General features: G+C 33.9%; 1 protein-coding gene across 4 annotated transcripts in view; it reads left to right on the top strand.

The window, feature by feature from the left end:
- PCDH9 (protocadherin 9) overlaps window positions 1-24342 on the top strand; it is a 1049538-nt gene that overhangs the window by 4357 nt on the left and 1020839 nt on the right. For all 4 annotated transcript variants that reach the window (XM_006159778.2, XM_006159777.2, XM_006159781.2 and 1 more), the window contains exon 3: window positions 1611-1693. In XM_006159778.2, the coding sequence (XP_006159840.1) occupies window positions 1611-1693 (83 nt within the window). The remainder of the gene's footprint in view (window positions 1-1610; window positions 1694-24342) is intronic.

The following is a 24342-nucleotide window of genomic DNA, read 5'->3' as shown; positions in this document are numbered from 1 at the left end:
CAGAGTGCAGTTCCCAAGGAGGCTTCAAGACAAAGGGCCCCTTACACACCAGACAGGTAAACGAGCACTTTTACTGGTCTTTAAGTACTGCATACAAGTGCCCAGTCAACCAGTATTAACGTGCCAGTGCGTCTATTGTTTGGGTCTAACTTTAGCTTAGTTATAAAGAGGGGGGAAAAAAAAAAAAAAAACTTGACCCCTTTTTTATTCCTCTGGGGCTCTGTCAAGAATTTTTAGAACAGCTTTGAAATTTCTGAGTTCTGAGTATTATTTAACCTCCTCATTTCCTTCAAATGGCAAAAGATGAAAGGAGAAAATTATTCCAAAATGTCCCAAGATAATGTTTGCTGAAAAAGAAAACCTGTTCTGATATGCCAAAATCCGCTTCTGGGCTTTCCGAATTGACTGTCCCAAATTTTCCATATTACCTTTGCATCCAAAAAGTCACCTTCAAATCTCAAGTTTTAAATGACATTTGAAGGTCTGACTGCAATTATGCTGGAGCTATGGTTGCTAAAGGGGTTAATTTTTTTTTTTTTTGCATCTAAACAAGATAGTAGAGTATTAAGTGTACATCAGCTGTGAAGCACATGATTGTTGATAGGTTGCAACTAAGCCATATAGGAAGTTTTCTCTTTGATTTCAAATTATTTTATTGTAATATAGTAAATTCGGTATTTAATAGGAAGATTTTTAGTGTCCATGATGGTCAAATACTCTTTCAAAAAAAAAAAAAAGAAAAAAGGAAACCCAAAGAGTGAATATCCCAGTTATTTGAGTGAATTATCCACTTGGTAGGCCCCTCTAATGAATGTTTAATTCCAAGTCTGGTTCCTCTTCCAGCTCGACTCCTCACACTATCACTTAATATGTGCTCAGAGAATGCAAACACTTTTTTAATATTATCTTCGGTAGAACATAATTAGGTGCTGCTAAAAATTCATTATCATGCTTTCCCAAGCCAAAAAGAAATGGATTTTGCATTATCCGCATCACTGCCCTTCCTCACGGGTGTGGTTAACTGAGAAGGGAACGTTTTCGTAGTAATTGATGGAGGGACCACCTTACAGGGCAGCTGGATTTATTGAGTCTTAGGAGAAAGAAGCAGTTGCCCACACCCTCTGTAAATCTTTCTTCTCCGTTGCTAAGCATCCTGGGATTTGCACTTGATACTTAGACTTGGTAGACTTGCCTAAAAATGGCCCATGTGGGCTGACAGCAAGGAAGTAACTCAACCAAAATCTCAAAAATTCCGTCAAAATGCTATATCCTAGCGCAGTTCAGTTCTTTCCTTTCTGGGTGACCAAGGGTGGGTCTTTAACTACACTCTTACTCAGACTCTTCACCAAAAAAGCAGAGTTCAGCGGGCTGTGTGATGCCAAAATAATTCCTTGATTTGGCTAGTTCAGGCAACTGGCGAAAATACCACAGTGTCATGGAAAGAACCCTGTCCGGGCATCACCCTCATCTTGGTTTCTTTCCTTCCTTTGCTACGTTGAGTTGTGTGGCTTTGAATATGTGTTTCATGGGTGTTGGTAACCCTAACATGAGGAAGGTGGGTGGAGTAAAAGTAGAGGCTTTTTTCTTTGCCACCCTGTCCAAACGCTCTGCCACTAGTTCAGATCACTTCAGTGCCTCAGAGTGCAGTTCCCAAGGAGGCTTCAAGACAAAGGGCCCCTTACACACCAGACAGGTAAACGAGCACTTTTACTGGTCTTTAAGTACTGCATACAAGTGCCCAGTCAACCAGTATTAACGTGCCAGTGCGTCTATTGTTTGGGTCTAACTTTAGCTTAGTTATAAAGAGGGGGAAAAAAAAAAAAAAACTTGACCCCTTTTTTATTCCTCTGGGGCTCTGTCAAGAATTTTTAGAACAGCTTTGAAATTTCTGAGTTCTGAGTATTATTTAACCTCCTCATTTCCTTCAAATGGCAAAAGATGAAAGGAGAAAATTATTCCAAAATGTCCCAAGATAATGTTTGCTGAAAAAGAAAACCTGTTCTGATATGCCAAAATCCGCTTCTGGGCTTTCCGAATTGACTGTCCCAAATTTTCCATATTACCTTTGCATCCAAAAAGTCACCTTCAAATCTCAAGTTTTAAATGACATTTGAAGGTCTGACTGCAATTATGCTGGAGCTATGGTTGCTAAAGGGGTTAATTTTTTTTTTTTTTGCATCTAAACAAGATAGTAGAGTATTAAGTGTACATCAGCTGTGAAGCACATGATTGTTGATAGGTTGCAACTAAGCCATATAGGAAGTTTTCTCTTTGATTTCAAATTATTTTATTGTAATATAGTAAATTCGGTATTTAATAGGAAGATTTTTAGTGTCCAAGATGGTCAAATACTCTTTCAAAAAAAAAAAAAAGAAAAAAAAAAAGGAATGCTTTCTCCCTAACATAACTGATTTATAGTGAAAAGAATGAATCCATTGTAAATATTCTCTCATCTTAGTAATGCATAAGTGATCTGTCATAACTCATTTTAAACTGTGAAATATGCCATATGAAGAGGGATTAAGAGGCTGAGACATTCATATTTCAACCAAATCCAGAATTAGTTTTTCTTAGGTCTAATAATTCCTTGTTAATAAAGATTTAAATGCAGCGCTGTCTAATTTATTTCACTGGTGCTTGTCTGTTGCCACAAAATTTGAATGTCGATAATAGCCTGTAGATGGCACTAGGGTATCATGTCGCTTGTGCTGGCCAGGTGCCAATCCCGCAGTAGCAGAGAAAGGGGGAGGGAAGGATCAAGCTGGTAGTACAGCCAAAGATACCTTTTATTTAATGATAGTTGCTCTGGAGCAACTAGCATTTAAGTTCATTTGCTTGCTCTCTTGTGATTCACTCTCCCTACACCAACTTTCTAGGATTTTGTAATCCAAGTTTTGTCTTTGTTGGTATGGAGTCCATTTATGGTGATGGCCCATCTGCATTCGTTAAACATAAGGAACATAAGGATTTCAGAAAAATTAAGACAGCAAAATTAATTTACAGGACAGTATTGCCATTCATTGATTAGTCTTTGGAAGATCAAGAATTTTCTTTTCTGGGAGTTGGGTGCAGTAGAGTGTATTATTGAAACTCTGTTTTTCCCCTGACCATCTGTTATTTATTACTCTGAAATGACTTTAAGGCTTCGTGGTAATAAGATTGTTATAAAAATATTTTGGACACTGAATCATGCAGATAGTCCCAGAATCTTAAGTATAAGCTTATTATACAACTATCTCTATTTTTAAAAGTAAAATATTAAATATCAAAAGTGTTTTAAAAGTTCATACCTAAAACTTAAATACACAAAATCAAGAAATTTAAAATAATTCAGTATAGAAGTCATAGAGGAGATTATGAGGTTATTAGATACATGTTGAAGTTGGAACAACTAGTTTTTGTATTAACTTCATCAGCATTTGAAAAAAGGTTGATGTTTTCAAATTTAGAAATCATCTACTTACTAGAGGCTTTTTAAAAGTTGTTAAATAGTTAATTATGATAGGAAAGGTAATTTATGTGTTTCATTAAGAATTTCCATTTAATTGAAAGGAAATTTATTATTTACTTTCATGGCTGAGAATAGACTGATGTTCTTTTATGATTTGCATCATGCCGTGACAAAACTCATGTGATTTAAAACTTTGCATGTGGAATCTGGAAATTTGTTTTCCAAAGAAAAAAATTGATATATGACACTTCCCACATCATCTTTCTTTTCATCTAAGTGTGGTCAGTATTCACATTGATGTATAGACCCACTTTTTCTAACTTTTCCCTGAAAGTGCAGTGACATAAATGTGAAGTTAATTTCAGCAGTATACGGAAAAGACTTTTTGCTGAGACTTAGTTATAAAAATATTTGCTTGTATGATGTCATCTTCTGGTTAGGATGCTAAACAATTCTCTAATTGGAACTAAAGTGCATTTTAGACATTCCTTGTGACCACGTGTCACTTTGCGGTTATGTAGGCATTCTCATATTCAAGTGTAGCTGTAAGCCACTATTATGATAAAGAGGTATTGAAATGGCTTTGTTTACACTTTCTAAAAGTTTTCTTCCTAAAAAAAAAGTCATTTTGATGTTGGCGGAAATGAAGAAAGTAAGAAGAGAAGTGATAGTGATTCACAGAGCAATGTGTACAAGTATAGGAAATAGAAGCATTTTTTCTATGAATAAAGGATATGAATTATATACTACCCAGCACAATGGATTTTTCCTGAACTATGTGATTGGTCTCTGAAGACGTCCTAGTTAAAAAGGTTTTAAAAATTAGTTTCTTCACTTCAACTAGTGTTTTTTATAGAAAATGTGCCCTGGAAGCCAAATGATTTTGAAAAAGGAATTTTTATTACAACAAAAGTTTTCAATAGGAACTTATAAATGAATATATAATGTGTGAAGATTTTTAGTTAGGTAGGCACAATTGCTATTAACAGAATACCTTGTCACTTTATGGTGCTGATTGATAGGTGGATAAAATGCAAGACTCTTGAGCAAAAGTTACTAAACGCGCATATCATTAGTTTTGATGGTTTATACAATGAAAACATAATACCTGACTTTTACATCATGGATTTGTATGTGATGTATCAATTTTTATTTTGTTTGGCTTTTTTCTCTTGCTGTTTCCCCTCGTGTTCACCTGCGAAGAACACACAAAACAACTGTAAATCATATTCCTCATTCAATCTATATTACCAAGGTTTCATTTTTCTTGAATATACCAAGTCTGTCATTGAATTTCCCATAAAATATTTTTATACATTTTTAGAAAATTTGCTCAGCTTTTACAGATTGAGAATTTATTTATTTATTTAGACAAAAGATGATGTCTTGGTTTTATTTGTAACAATAGTAAGGTTTACCGCTCTAAGGTTGAAGATGACAACATCATCAATTATAGTAAGACCTGAAGTAATAAAGTTTATTGATATTTATACCTAAAAGGGAAACAATATTATTGATGGATATGATTTTAAAATATGATAGTGTTCAAATTGTAGGATGACTCAGAATCACTTGGAGAACTTCTTAAAACACCAGTTGTTAGACCCCATTATCGCTGGGGTGAGGTCTGGAAATTTACATGGCTAACCAGTTCTTAGATGACATTGATGCTGTTAGTTTGGGGAACACACTTTGAGAATTGCTGCTTTAGCATACTGGAACAAGAAGTGTTAGCTCCTTTTCCTTTCATATTATCATATCCAGAGGACCTGCTTTTGTATAGCACAACTCTTGGCCCACTTATTGACAGCAGTTTTATTGTAGCTGGAGGCTTTATAGTAAACTGTTTATTGCTGTTTCCATCCAAGTTGACAGCATTTGGGGAATTAATTTTCTAGGTCCCAGTGAGCTTTTTGTTCTGGGGAGAGGTGGGTGTAAATGAAAATGTTAAAGTAAAAATAAATAAATAAATAAATAAAAAGTGACCTATTAACATCTGACAACTTCTTCAAGTAATGAAACAATTTTTCAGACTTGTACTAGACTTTGGTTCTGAGTATAGAGTCATGTCTGATTTTCTAAAGGCAATGTTCATTTTAGAGCATAAACATTCTGACTTTAACTTTGTGTGCGTTCATATATACATTTGGGTATGCTGAGAAATTTACACATGGAAAATGTAGGTATGCATGCTATCCTCAAGTATCTACAGGTATTTTTACAGTACAGGAGGAACTGCTTCTATTTCAAACTATTTGAGATATTATATCACCCTTATCCCCACTACTGAAATGCTACTATATCATGTAAAATGCACAAGGCAGTCGCAGAATTGCTAATTAGCACAGTTAGAAAGAAAAATTCAACTGAATGTGAAGGGAGCAAATGTTAACTAATAGGAGGCTAGCAAAAGTTTTAAGATATTTTGAACTACTAAATTTTGCATAATATAGATAGGGACAGTTGAATGTGGGTTGCATGTAGAAAAAAAAAACCTCCCAAATTATCTAGAAGACATTATCATTTATGATTTTTATTTCCATTCCTTTTTGGCCAAGTGTCCTATGATCATGGAATACGTTTTCCAACTTAGGAGGTGAAAGCGATCTAGGAAGATTTAGACGCTGATTTGAATTTTTGAAATAAGGATGTGTTGGCCTCTTTATCTCTTGGGTTTGTGAGACAAGTATTTGGTGATTTTATTTTTAAATCTTTTTACCCAAAGCCATAAATGTCAAGGTATATTTTGGCATTCATGGCTAATAACCTTAAAGCAGGAATAAGAATGTAAAGTTGCCACTGTATATACACATGTATGCTGGATCCTGAACATTTGTGAATAGAGAAAACAATTTCCATAGTTAAAATAATCTATTTTCTTATTTCTAAATTTGATTGCAATTAATTCTAAATATAGAAACAATATGCATTAATGTTCTCCTTAGCTTCAGATGAGTCATACTCATGAGTCATGACAAACAGGCTTTGGCATCATTAAAATCACCTTGCAGATGTCCTACTTGTAAAACTATGTGGTATTTTTACAGTGTGTACATATTATTATTTACTTAAATAATTCCAAATGATCATTTATCTTCTCATCATAGCAAAAGTTAAATGAAAATATTTGAAATAGGATATATTTTAGGTTTAATGGAAAACCTCAAATCTAAAGTCAGGTTTTCTTATAATCAGTTGTGACTTATAGAAGATCTTGAGATTTTATTTGCATGTTGATGTCTATAAGATGTCAATGAGTTACACCTAAAATATTAGATACAGCATGTTAATACATTTATCTCACATTATGTCATTGTACACTAAAGTACTGAGATATGAAAGTGAACATATTTAAATCATATTTTCTGGTAAGTTCTGTTTCCACAATACTTTTATTTTATTATTTTCATTTTTTGATTCCTCAATTTTTTTTTGTTGTTGTTGGAGTGGGATTCAGAAATCTACCCCATGTTGAAAGCTCTGTTGTGTCTTTCCAGCTATACCAGTCTGGATGCTTTTGAGGTTTCAGATGAAGTCAAATGTCTGTATTTTTTTTTTTTGTCATACTTCTCAGTTTGACTTTGTTAGAGATGAACTCTTGTGTGTGGTTAAAAGCAAAACTGTGAATTAACTGGATTGTTTATTACTTTTACTTAAAATCCTTGGGGTAAGCTTTCTCTGAAATTAGTCTCCTGCTTTCTTAAAGGGGTCCTCTCCTGAAAATATGCATTAGTCTCTTCCTAAAATTAGTAAATCAGATCATAGGTTTTATATTGAGTTGTTGTAAAAGTCATGCACATTTTTGCATAGAAAAACATAGAAAAATACATCATGAGTTTTTCAACAACCCAATATTTAGCACAGCTGGAAACTAAGGTTTATTTCATGTAAATATTTTTCATTTTGGCTTTTTGACACCTGATTACATGTTTTATGTTTTTCTAGACTTTATGACGTATTAGGGTTCTAAAATTGAAATCAAGTTGGTAAACATATGACTAATCATCACAGGCTGTGTGTTAGTGAGAAATTCGAAATACAAATCAGAAAGAGGTTTGTTCTAAAGTTTAATAGAGGTGTACGAGTCAGACTTTCTAATTAATAACTCTACTAATATCTTATGGCCATTTTAACAGTCACAGCTCCCCAAATATGCACCATGCTACAGAAATAAACGCAAATGTAAAAATACGATCTCTCATGTACATAAAGAAATACACTCCACTCTTTGAAGATTTCATCAGTTGTTATTTTAGAAAACTGTTAAATCTGTCAAACATTTCATTTGGAAAGGAACACATGCTTTTTGCCTTTATTTGATGCAAACCTATTGGGCTGTCATTCATCAGAAATTTAGAACAGGAAAGATATATTACCATGATTGACATTTTGCTTTTGATTTCTACTCTTTTTTTTTTTTCCCCTAAGCCAAGATTCATTAAAATTTAAAGTTTCTAAATAAGTATCCTTCCTTAACAGTAAAGCGTCATGACAGGAATAAACTGGGAAAACAACCCATATTAAATCTCTTACTTACATTTTAGTTCTATGGACATTTTGTCTCTGATAGACATGTATACTGGCAGAATTAGTGAACTTTTCTGAATTGTAGTATGTATCTCTGAGAAAGTCAGAACTTAAGGTCATTCATAAAGAATCTGCTTTTATAAACTGATCCATTACTTAAATGGCACATACAAATAAGTTCCCTTAATCTTTCCCAGTTTGATTTTAGAGCCATAAGCACATATCCTATTTAAAATGATGGACTAGGGGCCACCTGCAGAGCTAGGACTATTGAAGATATAAGCACAAACAAGATCTTTGGGGGTATCTTTGGTTGATTCTTTCTAATCACTTTACACTAATTATCCTAAATTCCTTGAGAAACTATATGAAATTAGCTTATCTGTGCTTGAAAGGACTCCACTACAAACAGCTTCTCTACTTATTAATCTGTATAGATTTTTAATTATGTAGGCTTAGGATAGAATGAAAATGTGGTCAATTTTATCACCTGGTATAAGATACTGTATTAAAAATTCTTCCACAGTTTGTCTTTCTATCTGACCATCTCTACATTTTATTATTACACTGCTTTGTTCAAGTCTAGTCTCTGGGCCTTTTTTCAGTCTGTTAGCAGTTGATTAAGAAACACTCTAATCCTTTTCAGTATATTGAAGAACTAATGGATTGCAGAGTATTTGTGTCTTTAAGCTTCCATTTTAAATAGTATGAAGAATTGTCATTGAGCTGATATTTGCATATATCCCTCCCAGTGCTAGTTACTTTGCCTCTTTTTTTGTCCTCCTAATCTTCAGCTTTCATTCTAAGAATATTTATTTTAGTCGGAAATAAGCATGCCAGTGATAGAAATTTGGGATCCACCTCCAAATGAATGCCATCACAGACAGGGAAGCTCTGGCACATTTTGCATAGATCTGTATGAACACAGTGAACCCTTCATAAGCTCTTAGATTGCAGGAAATCAGTGCTGAAAATTAAGTGGGGTTTTAAAGATTTGCAAAGTAGAGAGCTTTGTATAATGCTGGTATTGCAGGTGCCTATTAAATATGAAGTAAAGGCTTTGTAATACAACTAGCTAACACATTTCCCTCCACATTAGAGTGATTTATAGCCTAGGGAATTAGTCTTGCCTATTTTTTCCAAATGCAGAAACATTGGATGTGTCTGAAAGAATAAAAACCTCAAATAGATGCCTTAGAATGGACAGATTTGCTCTTTGCTGATTCTAATTAGTCAAGATTGATGATGCTGGCCTGTTCATGTTACTGTGATACCTCTGATGTCCATGATCTGGCCTTCACCTCCCCTGAGAAGAAATTCTCAATTGTGCATCAGACTTTCCTCTAAACGTAAAGTCAGATGAAACCCTTAGGTATCTGTAAGACTATATAGCATTACGAAAATGAAGCAGGCTGGGTACTAAGTGAGTGCTTTCATCCTCATAGGAGTTGCTATTGAATCATTTCTCAAACTGAGTTTTTACAATTCATCTTTGCTCCATTTGTAAATAGTGCATGTTTGCCGCACAGCATTTCATTTCAGACATACACAAGTTTCAATATATTTACCTTCATGACAGTGTTCGATAAAATGCCTTGCAGTTCCTTAGTGCTTAATGTCTTTGACTAGCCCCATTAGATATAAATTGGTGGAAATAGTCATGCATATTTACAAATGACTTTACAAATTCTATACTTTTTGCCTACTAGAGAAAGTATGTAATCCATGTGCACCCCACAGTAGGCACTGTGACTTGCTGAGAGTCATCATAGATGATTGATTTTTGAAAACAAAACAGTTTTTGGTGCAAGACAGTAGCAACTGCAATTCAGTGAATAAGGGTTTTTTTTTTTTTTTGGTTTTTGGTTTTTGTTTTTTTTTCCCTTCATTTCACAAACCACGATAAGAAAAAGGGCAGAAACACAGAAAGATTTATGAAATAAAGTCATAGTTTTATAGGAAGAAAATGTCTTTTGCTGACAGTAGTTCTATAGTAGGTCTTTTCTGAGAAATAAAAAAAACGGGTGCTTTTTTGGATTCGGAGGATGCAACCAATCTGCGCCTCTGTGTGACAGCAGCTGCATGCTGAGGACTTTCAAATACGCAGTCACGCAGGGTTCTGCAGGAAACTTTTTGTAGAAGGTGCAAGTGACAAATGGAGACAAAATGGAGTGAGTCCTGAGTTGTGAGTTTATGCCCCCCTGTGTCATAAATTCATGTCATTCAACTGATTTTCACATTGGAAGAATAGAATCACAATAGCCTTCCTTCTGTGTGTCAGCTGTGAACACCACTGGCCTGGCAACTTCTCCTTGCTCCATTTCTTGTTATTCACTAGATGGACTATATCCATTTCTGTTATTTACTATGCATCTGACTTCTTGGTTTCTCAATAGATTTTAAAGTGACAAAATGTATTTCTGCATGTCTTCCCATCCCCCCCTCAAATGTTGCTTAAGTCTTCCATGAAATGTCAAGTAAAACTCACATTATCTCTTTTCTTGCTAGAAATAGCAAAGCCCTATTTATTCTGACTCATGGTTTTAGATCATTTATTTTTCATTCGTTATTTTTAAAATTAAGTTTTTCTTACTCCAGCCTTTTTTCAGTTAAGTAATCTTATTAGATTTTTTAGCTACATAGATTCATAATGCTTCAATGCATTACTAACTCATTCAAATTTCCAACATGAGATGGTAGAATTTGTATATATTTTTTGCCTCAAAAATTGAATAATATCAAAATTACATGCCACTGTAGGAAAACACACAGACACCATCTTTAGGATATTTTAGTTTGACACGAACTTATTTTCGTTTTTGATCCTGACAGCAAGAGCTTCCGCTCTAGCAATGGCAGCAAAATATGCTGAATTCATTGATTGATTTTTAAACATGTTAATAATTAAGCAAAAGCATTTTGACACCTAAACTCTGTTTTAGACAATTAAATTCTGTTTTAGCTAAGGGTTATTGACTTCTGGATGATACTGGGAGCAACACTCCTCAGGGTTTAAACTATTCCTGCAGGACCATCTGTTATTGGCAGAGGCTATGCATGCTCTCCAGCTGATGCAGTGTCAACCCCAGGCGTACATTCAGGATTCTTCAAAACATGGCCCTTATTTCTGATGATCTTTTATTTTCAAATGGAAACTCAGTTAAACCAAATACTGATTAATATATAAAGCATAGTAATTAGGGAACAGTCTCCCAAAAGGAAAGAAGATACTATGTCTTATTTCCATTTTTATTTTTAACTCTGAACCTCCAATGGTGATAAGAATGAACTTGGTTGACATGTTGATCTAACTTGTGAGATCAGACACATCAGGATTATACTTTATATATATGTACAATATTTCCCACTTGTTTAATCTCTATAGCAGCCATGTAAAGAAGACATTATCATTGTTGTTCTACAGACACACTTTCATCCCTTAGAGGTACCTGTGCTTTCCATTTTCTCCCTTGTTTCTTCCACTATATGGCTGATCATCCTATGTGTTCTTCATATGGATAAAATGAGAAACGGAGAGTGAACTAAGTAAGTAGGATCAGATTCTCTTTCTTCCAAATTTGCTCATCCAAAACTTCTTTTTAAACCTTTGACTACTTAGATTATTGAATGTTTATTTTTAAGCACAATGATCAATAGATTAACTTCAATATACACTTGATAGAGATACATGTTTTGGAAGAACAAAAAAGGCATCGTGTTAAAGTTTTCTTTGGAGCCATCCAGACAGAACATTAGGATCACATATAAATTCTATTAAAAGAAGCAAAATAATAATTAAATAGTGATTAATGCAATGTCTAGCTACTGTATTAATTTTAGAAAGACAAATTGGGTGTCTCTTAGAATTCATAGAATAGTTTCACATTTTCAAGACTGGAATGGACCTTTGAGATTATTTGGCCTATTTAATTATTTTTGTGCTGAAAAAAAATGAAGACTATGAGCAATACTTTCATATTTGGAATAAGAAAAATGACTTGATGAACTGCTGCATAAAACCCGTGTGACACCGGGCATCATTTAAATGTATACTGATCCTTGCTTTCCTTGTATGCAAAATAGATGCGATCATGTTTAAGTCATAAAGTTGTCATGAGATTAGTGAGTAGATACATGTAAATGCCTGACCTGCTGTAGCAGATGCTAAAAAAAAAAAAAAAAAAAAAAAAATGTTACCTGTTTTTCTATTCCTTTTTGTCCACGGATACCACTGAGAGGGGTGCGTGCATTCACTTACTGGTGCTCTTTTAGTTTTGTTTTTAGTGAATTTCTTGAATCTGAGTTTTATTATATTATTTTGACATGTATAATCAGCTGTGTTAGTCTTCTTTTGACATGATCTGCTTAAGCATGATTTTTTACTTTGCGATTTCAAATTTCTGAAAAATTAGTCTTCGTCACAGCATCAAAACACAGAGGAAGAGGATGTTTTGTTTCATTTTGTTTTGGTCTTAGTCCTTGTTGCTTCCCATTCATATATCTGCTTCCTCTTTCATCTTGAGTATTTTAACTATGTCAGTTGCATGTCATGTTTTTAAATTACTTTGTTTCTTTTAATATTTGTTATTAATTTATTTCCCTTCGATTACCCATAGGAACTTCTCCCGTCTGGGGATTTTTGCCTTACACATCACTCCTATTACAAAACAACATATAAGAGAGTGAATCTGCTTCACAGTCAGTACTTAACACAGCTGGAGTCATTTGAAACCTGCTGGTTCTTGCTTCCAATTATTCCATAGACTAGAAAGCATCCTTGTTGAAGTAATGACATCCATGGTGTAATCAAACTAGTTAAAATGCTTTGGAATATATGGATCATATTTCTGGGATTCATCTGGTTTATGCCAAAAGCATAACAATCAGCAGGTTTTTTAAAAAACAATCATTTATTTATTTAATTCCATTTATTATTATTATTATTTGTTTTAATTAGACCAGAAAGACAGAGACAGCGAGAGAAAGGGAAAGCAAGAGATCAAGTTGCCAGGTCTGGGACTCGAATCATGGTTGGCCATGTGGGACTCTAGAGCCTTTAGCCACCACACCTCCTGCTAGCCCCACTATAGCAGTTTTTAATATTTTTATTTTAAAATCATATATATTCATTTATAAGTGGAATTTTAATGCCCAAATATATATAAGTGTATAATATTTGGATTTATGGGTGACAAAATATAAATGCAAACCAATAAATAACAATATAGTAATAAAAATGGTACCAGAAAAATACTCTTTCTTACTATCTTGTGACCAAAATAATTTCTTTTCATTGGAATAACTAAAATCAAAATTTGTATTTGGAGCACAAGATAGTGGGGATTTATTACTCATTCAATTAACGTTACCAACTAAATAAGAAGCAGATAGAGCCAAATTTCAGTTGGCCTCATTGTAAGTTTGAGTTTACAGATTAAAATATTAATTTTTTACTGACTTTTCCTACATTCTCAGGGAAACTCAGTTGTTTTGAGATTGGTTTTTTGATTTAATCCTAGTTTCATACAGGGTAATGGCTCAAATAAGAAGGAAAGATTTAAAAAAAAAATAAATGAACCAACAAGAATACTCATTCTCTCTGTTTGGAAAAGTTTTATCAGACAGATAAAACATAACATAGTGGAGTTATTTTCTTTAGACTTCAACTTGCTTTACACTAATACATGATAGCCACTTGAGATACTGAATAGAGAAGGGACATCGTGTGGATATCACCTTGGGTACCAGACCTCATGGAGTTGTGAAGATTATTGCACAGCATAAAGTAGATGTTCAGTAAGTTCTACTTCATGCCACCACGGGGCAAACATGGAGATTATCAGACAAAACGTCAGGGCTAAACACATTATAAGGGTAAAAATCAAGCTTTAAGGATTTACAGGCATCATTTTATTTGAAACATGTCAGTTAATTTTCTCACGGCATTAAGTATGCATACATATATACTGTATTTAGTTTTATACATATATGTATATTACATGTACCTAACAGTAAATTAAAATGACCATCATTTTATGTTATCTCTATCCATGATATCTTTTATTAGCCCTTATAATGAAAAAGGGATTGTCCCAGGAGGTTTATGTAAATTGCATTTTAGATATGGACCAAATATTTATTTTATGAAGAAAATCATATTTTCTGCACTGTGTCTCTCTAGGAGAGCAGGGTTCTGTGGCCATGAGAAATACCTTTTCTCCCTGCTGACCACTTATCTCATCGGGATATAAACTACACTGGGCATTGTCTTGGCTTTAAAATATTACAGTGAATTTTAAGCATAGCACTTCTTTTCTTGGAATTTCCTTATTAAAAAAAAAATCTATGTTCTTTCTGTTGTAAATTGATATCATTTCCCTGAAATAGTTTTCATAAAGTTTTTCTCTCCTTTACTTTTTTAAACTACTGTTGGAGACTTGCTCTCTCAATGGGTAATAAAATTCTAAGGTCGATTACTCTAATTATAAGAATGCTGGGTTTGAATTTATCCATTGGTTAATTTAGAGGGAAATTTATTTTTTCATCCTTAAAATCATCCTTCTTCTACAGGCAAAGGTGTTAATACAATATAGTTGCAAGGAAAATTTCATTTTTTAAAACTACATGAGACGAACATATATTAAAAATTTCTTTAAAATCATGGCACACATCGATAATGCTGAGTAATATCCTGAGTTAAAATAGACAGTCGCCTTTTAAAAATGGAGTGTCACTCATAGAGGAATCCATCTTGAAAGGACTATTTTGAGTCATATTCTGAAAAAAGAGTATTTCAGCCCTTTAAAAAAACAGACATGGACGCAGATGTTGAACTCACTGAGATGAATATTTGGTTTAACTGGCTTTTGCCTTTTGTTGTTCTGATTTTATTAAGACCATTTTCTTATGATTGTTTATGAAAATACTTCAAAGAACCAATGTAATGATATAATGTTGAAAATAAAGACCTTTATTATATTTTTTTCTTAAATTGAGAAACAATTGCATCCTGAAATTTTTATATTCTTCCATTGTAGAAGAAAATGTTATAATTGGGCTTTATATTTTAGACAAGACAGACTTTGTTATTTTTAACTTCAATTATTTCTAAAACACTAATTTACATATGGATGAGTGTTTATATATGCAGGTCATTCCAAAATTTTAATATCATATTTAAGCGAATGCATTTGTTTTTTGAAAAATAGTGCATATAATGGCTTACCTGAGCATGCTTGTACTAGCATATTTTAAAAGATATGTCCTGATCGTCAGAAAATGTACTATTTTAATTGCGGTTCGACTTCTGTGATAACCATCATCTGGTGCCTAACTAAAAGGATCTCTCCAACTGTTCTGTGGATGCTTGTGCAGTTATCACCAAGTAATTACTATAATTTAAATGAACTACAAAATTTAAAATCTCCCTAAAGATATAAACTTCAGGAATACCATGTGTAATAGTACTTGTTAATTAGATGTTAGTGGTTAAAAAATAAGTATTTCTTTCGCAAATCACACATGAATTAATATGGCCAGTCATGTAACTATATGTAAATTCAGCTTTCAATAATATGATAATATGGGCATTTCCAAACAACATGATAGATTAAGCTTAGTAAGATAGATATATTTGCATAAAGGTAGAACAGAAATCACACAGGTGTCATGTGGCCAGTAGTAACCAGTTTCCACCTACAATGGTTGGTGGATCTCACCATTACTCACAATGAGTTAACTTGATGTTTTTACACAGTTTCAATCTCTTGCTTATAATTTTTGTAAGAGACTACTATGCACTGTGTAGCCACAAAAAATAATCCAGTAGCTGTTATTAAAATTAATACATGGATTTACCCATTTTCATAACTTCAATTTATATTATTTTCTCAGTTTGGACTCATAATAATTTCTATCCAAAGTCATTTGTACTTTTCTAAAATTTCACTTAACATCTTGAGAATTAAATTTTCTCCACTGAAAATGAGATCCTTGGTTCCAACCACTTTTTCCTTTCTATTATTAAAATTGAACTAAGCTTTAATTAATTACTTAGGGAAACATCACTCCTTGGCAGATTTTCTCCTACTATCCAACGTCCATCTGGCCTACTTCTTTCTATCATCGGTAGATACAGGCTCAAATAGCACAAATCATTGTTAACATTGGCTCAAGGAAAACAATTACAAAGTAAATCACATGGTTCAGTCTCTCTGGACAATGAATGATTTGCAATATTCCCATTGTTTACATATTCTATGTTATCACTCCCTTGCATTAGTGTTGATAACATAGCAATGCCATTATCTTCTCTGAGGACTCTGCCTGATTAATTTTACCCTTCTGAACTAGAAAATTAACTTTTTCCTTCTACATCAGAAATCACAAAACAGAACTGTAAAATCTCAAGTAGATTATCAGTATATGTATTATGATTAGAAAGCTATCAACTTAAAATAAGTACGTAGCTGCCATATTTTATCAGTAATATTACTTTTATTAAGTTTATTATGTGTATGTATGAGTGCATAGGAAGTCATTAAAATTAGGATGTTAACTTTTGTTCAAGTTGGAGAATGACTCATGGTTTGGAGATCATGTGCAAATATGCTAAGTGCAAAACAGTGATCATTTTGACTTAAAGAAGCCAATCAAATAAAATAGTGCTTATGGTTTTTACTGGCATCCTATTTATTGAGTGATACAGTGGAGTTAAAGAAATAATCTGAGGAATCAGAATTGTCCTTCCGCTGTGGAAAGGAAAATCAAGTTTAAGAATAAAAGGAAAAGAATTGGAAATTAGCTGAAATAGCACCCAAGTATAGTGTGCTGAAATGTTACATGGTGTGTGTTATTTAGGTACCCAGATAGAAATTAAGACTGTATGTATTTTTCCATTAAGGAGTCAGCACATTGTCTTCAAAATACTGCATAAACAGGAACAAGGATGATTTTGAAATCTAGACAGCAGCCTAAGTGTACTTACTCTTCTAATAGTGCAATGATTTCTGAATCTCTGAATTTACTTACATTTTTAACTACTTACTCTATTGTACTCTTTCATCTTACAAAAACAACATGAAAACACAATTCTACTGGATATTTTAGTGGTGATAGGTTAAAGAGACTACACTGTCAGAAGATGGGTGTAGGAGTTACTTTGAAAGTTTGGAAAGTTGACATAGATGGAAGATGTGTAGTTCTGGAAATGCCACATGTTGACCAAAAGACCTTATTATTTTTTTCTTTTTAGAATTACTTTATTTAACTTTATTTATTTATTTATTTATTTATTTATTTATTTAAATTTGACCAAAGAGGGACAGAGAGAGAGAGAAAGTGAAAAGCCAAGCCACCTGGTCCAGGACACAAACTGTGGTCGGCCATGTGGGAGTCCAGCCACCTTAACTACCATGGCATCTGCCAGCTCCATCACGACACTTTATTTTTAAATCATATTAAGAAACCTCTTATAATGCTCATATCCTGAATACTGAGTAACAATATTTCAATCCTTAAAATGTTCTCAACATTTCTAATTTGAAGAGAGGTTAAAATACGGATATAAACAAATCATGCAAAGGAAGGAATCATTTTTCTTGCATTTTATTCTTTTGGGTGTACCAATGATACATCTCAACTATGTAGAGCTGAAGTGAGGCATTTAGAGTGATGGAAAATAACCAAGTAGAACTTGTTCTACTCTTGTAATACATTGTGTTTTCTGTAAAAAACATCAAACTCCAGTGCTTTTCACAGGAAGACATGAGTGCTCTTCCAGTGCAGAAGAAGATCTTATAGCCCATACTGAGAGTGAGGAAAGTACAAAACTCATACAACCTAACATTTCACTTCAAGTAACATTTAAATAAAGTTGCTATAGGAATCACATGAGTGTTTTCTTGTCTGCCGTGTCTAGTTTCAACACAAATTGTAGATGCAAGCATCACACCCAACAGCACAAACCATGGTGCTGTCACAAGCACAAATTTTGTATCCCTTTCCTTTTACTTTTTTCTAGACTTATTCCTCCAACTACTAATGTCGAAGAGCTATGTTTCGGTAAAGCCTTCAGTAGTTGCAGTTTCTGTGTATTTTGCCATATCCAAAGATGACCAGTAGCAAATATGTTTAAATATTTTTTAACCTATTCTTTGTCATTGCTGGTAGCCATTGTAAATTTCTTTATAGGTGTAAAGGAAATTGAGAATCATCTTTGTAGTGCTGCATAATACCATCAGTGCCCGTGTCAACCTTAGGTTGCTTCCAAATCAAATAGTAACTAGCTGTCTGGTCAAAAAAGCTTATTTATCATGAACATGTGGTTCACACAGAAAAAATACATCACTTTTTAATAAATAATATTTATATCTCATAAACATTATTAAGACTCACAAGACTATGGGAATGATATGCTTTCTAAATGTTCATTCCGTAAATATGGAATTTGGAGGCTACGAACAATGAAATCCCTAATTTTTAAAATGTTAATAATCACATGACAGCAAATTATAAACAACATAAGGATACTAGAGAACAAAAAATGTAGATCCGTGTCAAAGAAGTACCCTGTGATTTTTGCATATTGACATAGCTTATATAATTATGGCGGTTATGGATTGAATGGAATGTAAATAGTTTCTGGCAAGGTGAGAAGCTCAACAGGCCAAGACTTAAAATCCTGTGAGCTCCTGGAACATTGTCAGAGTGAGCCATTCTGGGGATAATACAGCAAATCACAGCTATTTGATTAATCAAATCAGTTCTTCATTGTAAAAGTACAAAGAGATGATGTCATGAATCTGATTTAGAATTGGATACAGGTGGATTAGTAAGCGTATATAGTCTGTGCCTTTCAAAATTTGACTTGGAAAAGCAAAAAAAATCTTTAGGAATTGGGACAAAAGCAACATTAGAAAACTATGATAGAGAGAAGGTAGAGTAGATAGGGGAAAAGCTAACGTTAGAAAGAATAAAGTCCGTTAATCGTAATAGTATGTTATTAAATTGGAACAAGTGACTGAATCCTTTTACATGATTAATCATGGCTTTATACTAAACATGTGAATGTGCTTTTAATCATGTATAAAACTGAGTGGCTAAAATAATCTAAATAGCAAACGATTTCACAGAAGCATTAGGCTGTCGGGAAAATCATGCTGTATTTTTCGATGCAATAAATGTGTCATGACTTTCCAGACCACCCAGTCAAAGCTATTTTGGATTTGTAAAGAGAAGATCACAATATTTATTTTGGCAGCCTTATCTTTTCATTTCTAGAAACTCAGTTTTCAATGATTGCAAACTAAATTTCTAACACCAGATAATGATAACAGCTGATGTTTATTGAGCACTCACTCTGCCTGTATTCTTCTCTGCACTTTATGTGAACTAACTCATTAAACAGGAAGAATTACTTTCCAAGGCACTTTTCTTGTTTAAAGTTTACTTCTTTCATGCATGAATGAGAGAGAGAGAGTGTGGAGATGACATCCTGTCCAGCAAAGTCTTAATGCCATGATCCACTCCAGATTGTCCCAGCCGCAATGAAGTGCTCAGCATAGGCAGGGAGATCTCTGGCAGTGACTAGGGACCTTTCCATATGTGTCAGCTTCACATTTTATTGGTGCACTACTAAAGGCCTCATATTGTCTCTTTCTACAGCTAAGGAAAAATGAAATTATTTGTTTCAGGTTACAGCTCTAATAAGTTGAGTGGACTCTGCAATTCCAACCCTAGTAGTCTTATATTAGAAATGTTATTCTTAGTTGCTAAGCAATGCTGCTGCTATCATCGAACTTTAATTAAAAATAAAATTGTGGCACATCAGCAAGAGTCAATTGTGCAAAAAATAAATTCTTCATTAAAGGTAAAAAAGGATAAAAAGGATAGCTGGGGGGACGGCAGGTGGTGTGGTAATTAAAGATGCTGGACTCCTCCATGGCCGACCGCAGTTCAAGTCCCGGAACTGGTGGCTTGCTTTCTCACTTTCCTTCTCTCTCTTTCTCACTCTGTCTCTCTGGTCAAATTTAAATAACTAAATAAAGTTAAGTAATTCTCTTTAAAAAACTAAAAAGGATAGCTGGGTCTTATTTAACATTTCTAGTTTGAAATGTCACTTTTCAAGAAATTCAACATTTCTTCATGGACTGATTTCGCCACTGAACCCAAAGCATGATGGCACAACAGCACCTTGAGGCCTGGGAGATTCTGTTACAGTTTACAAGGAACATTCACAGACTACACACAGAAAGAGTAGTAATTAGCATTTGTATCTGTTAGGTGGCAGAATTCTAGATATTTTTCGCAAACACTGGATTTTTAACAATGACTCTAAAGCAATTTGCTCTTCTCAAAATAGAACAGAGTTTTGTGATTGTTCTTATTTTAAACTACTCCTCATATCAAATAAAAAGAGACCTGGAAGAGTAGATGGAGCTTTAATTATACTAAGTAGTTCTCACTTCTTTACTAGATTTAAATAATCTTTTTCTTTTTTTAATTATTTTTTATTTCAGCCCCTGTTTCTGAACACTTCAGAAGTATCAATCACCACCCACCTCTGGACAAACTTGCTGACTTAAGATCAGCATGGGCCTTCCCCCAACCTATATATATAATTCACTGGAAGAAAACATTTCCCTGCTTAATTATAAACATTTACATGATAACTTATTTAATTATTATTTATAAAATTTTAGCCTTTCTCCTAGAGTAAGTTTTCCAGTTTTTTCACCCACAGAAAAAACCAGAACACACACAAAATTTATCAGCCACAATAATTAATTATCTTATACAGTTCTATAAACACAACATATTACTGGCTGCTTTGTATCTTTCTTGATTAAAAATGTAACAATATGTAGTAAAAATTACCAGTTGCATATTGCACTATCAAGATCTCCCTCAGGGCTGGCCCATAGCCTATTGGTTGAGGAAAGTGGGTCCCACAAGACACAGCACAGTTCAAATTCCACTTCTGGAGGCTTGAAAAACACACTGAGTATGTATGTACGTATGCCCCAGATTGCAACAGGAAGGAAAAAAATGGAGAAGAGATTGCAGCATGACCATGCCCCCCTTGTGGGTGCTTTCTATCTCTTCCTCTCTCTCTGTCTCTGTCTCTTTCTGAGACAGAATCTGTGTATACCCACTGACAGTGAATAAATGAATAAACAAATAAAATCCCCCCTAATCCTAAAATCCAAAAAGGAGCCATTGCAACCATATGCAAAATTGGATTTGTTTAGCATGGATTATAACAATGGAAACATTTTGATAAAACTTCTTGCTGAGGGTGTTAGGGTTTTAATCTGAGGTGCATCTGAGGTATATTACAGTTTTAATCTGAGATAAAACGAAATAGCTAAGAGTTATGAATGCACATCTTTTTCCTATTGTTTTGAGCAAGGAGGTTGTTTCTTAGAATAACATGCTAACTTTCTGTCCATTGTGTGCGTTTTATATGGATCATGGAATTGCTTTCGTGAATGCTCTTCTTATCTAGAACATAAATTCTGTCAAATTTCTAGAGAATAAAAAAAAACCTGCTTGCTCAAAAAGAATTTCTTGGTAAGAGACAAAGCAGACTGACACAATTTTAAACATCTCTAGATCGAACACTGCATGGCTTACATTTTGATTGGGAAGAAATATTGTTGTTTTTCCACCAAAGCTTGGTTTGAAAGCAATTTTGGGGTGGCAGTTTTTTCCAAATAACCTTTACTAATAAACTTTAATAGGAAGAAGGATTTAACTTATTCTAACTAAGAGCAGTAGTGAACATGTTCACCGAACGTAGATTTTATGTTGTTAATTAGACAACCAGAATTTGGTAAGAGCATACTTTTAGATCAAACATTGACATAAAAATGTTAAATTCACCTCTTGATTTGCCAATGAACTGGAGTGACAGGGTTTGATGTGTTTAAATTATTAAGGTAAGATATTAGAAATACATAATTCTTAGACATGAACCCAAATACACGGAAGCAAATTTCCTTTGAACTCAATGACGTAGGTAAAGATAGAAGTCAGTTTGTGGTGGGGATGTGAGGAATCATTTTGCCCGTGCATTTATTTAAAATGTCATATGCAGAGAAGTAATTAAAGGAAAGATGGAACTCATGTTTAATTATACTAAATATTAGCAAAACACTTGAAAGTAATCTCTTTGTAGCAGATTTTCATGAAAGAGTCCCAAACTATTTTGATTTCACTGTAGGTTCCAGTCTTCTGATAGAATTCCCAGTTTATGAGTATGAAAAACAAAAGCCTGCCGTGCAGTCATGAATACAAGTGTCCTAACTTGATGTGTTGATTTAGCTTTCTAGAGTACTGAAAATATGGCTGGAGTTTTCTTTTATCTAGGGGCTAAACATACAGGCTTTGTGAAAAACTAAATTAATTTTGCATTGACATTCTGGATGTTGCTGATAATTTGTAGTGACATTATGCCTATTGGTTATGATTGTGACAGGCAGGAGGACTCGATCCAAATGGACATTACAAGAGCCAAATTTAATAGTCTTAGCATTGGAAATTTCTGCCTTGAGGAAAGTAGAAGCTTTTCAGCACACTCTTTGTTTTCTTCCTCCCTGGTTGTACATTAATATACATCAATTCTAGGCAGTTGAGGAACGACGGGTAAGGATTAATGAAACTGGACATTACATTGTTGTAGTTAAAAATTCTGTAATGATTTTTCTGTGGTGCTGTGGTAGACATGACACATAGATTCTAACTCCTAGCCTTTACAGTCTCAGAATTTCTTCAAGGTGGATTAAAAAGAAGTGTAAAAAAACTATATAATTAAAGCTGGCATCATGATTTTTTTCCCTCATCAAATACATAATTTTTCACAAATATCAAGAATTGGGGGGCCAGCCGATGGTATACTGGTTAAGGGCACTGGACTCCCACATGGCTGAATGGGGTTTGAGTCCCAGACCTGGCAGCTTGCTTTCTCACTTTCTCTCTCTCCCCCCCTCCCCCTCCTCCTCTCCCTCTCCCTCTCTGGTCAAATATAAGTAAGTAAATAAATAAATAATTAATTAATTATTTAAATAATAATAATTGGCTCGGTTAAGTGATTGAATGCTGTACAAAATGTGATGTTTTTCTTCTTTTTTTAGAGAGAGATTTTTGCTATAGGATATGTGCACTTCCTGGAGAGACAGAAAGAGAAAGTGAGAAATCATCCCCTGGGGGGGATGCATGCTGCAATCCTTTCTCTTCCATTCTCCTCTCAGGATGTTAGGCATACACACACACATATGCTACATGAGTTTTAAGCTGCTGGGCCCAGGACTTGAACTGTGATTGAGTATGTGGGAATCCAGTAACGTAACCACTATTCGATCTGCTGGTCCCACAATGCGTGATTTTTTAACCATTTAATTACAATTGCTTTTATCTCTTAAAATTATTTTCAGATATGGTATGTTTGGTCCATGGCCACATTACAAAAAAATTAGATTTAAATGCAGAAATGAATATACACAAGACATCTAATATACAATTATACATTTTAAAATAAAATGTCTCTGAAGAGAAAATATTTTTCTATAATTCTAATGTTTTAATAAAAATATCTGACTCTAATATAGCAAAGGTTTCTCTAACTGGAAATGCATTTATTCCCCCCTCTACTATAAAGGTTGCCTATTATATTTTAAATAGTAGCAAGGTATTCTACTATTAAGACTGTGTACATTTTTCAAGTTATCTGAGAGTTTTTTTAATTGTCTTTATTGCAAGTTGTTTCTATAGTGGCCCTTTGACAAAATTACTGTTCTTAGACCTGAATTTGGCAGCACTTGCACGTATTTTTAAATAAAATTCTGACGGGAATGCTAGCCTTAGATTTTTGACAATGTGTTTTTTGGAAATGCTTGATGCAGACTTTTTCTTAATTACATTAATTCTATTTTTTGACTATAAAATATATTTAAATTCTGTATAAGAATTTACAAAAGTGAATTACAGCAACATTAAAGCATCTTATTTGGTATTTCTACAGACCCAATCACTTAGGCAATGGCATTCCAATAAGTCACAATATTTTTTAAAAATCTTTTCCTTAAAAATGACCTCTTGAGGGAACCAGCAGTTAGTGTAATGGCTATGTTGCTGGATTCTACGTAGATGACCACGGTTCGCGTCCCGGACCCGGTGGCTTAAAACTCATGCTGGGCGCGTGTGCGTGCATGCCCAAGATCCCGAGAGGAGAATGGAGTAGAAGGGATTGCGGCGTGACCATCCCCCCTGGGGGGTGATTTCTCGCTTTCTGTCTCTATGTCTCTCTCTGTCTGTCTGGCAAGCGCCCTATAGCAAAAACCTCTCAAAAAAAAAAAAAAAGACCT

This window comes from Tupaia chinensis, unplaced genomic scaffold (genome assembly GCF_000334495.1).
Source record: "Tupaia chinensis unplaced genomic scaffold, TupChi_1.0 Scaffold000658_2, whole genome shotgun sequence".
Lineage (NCBI taxonomy): Eukaryota > Metazoa > Chordata > Mammalia > Scandentia > Tupaiidae > Tupaia > Tupaia belangeri.
This window is presented reverse-complemented; position numbering and strand designations above follow the sequence as displayed.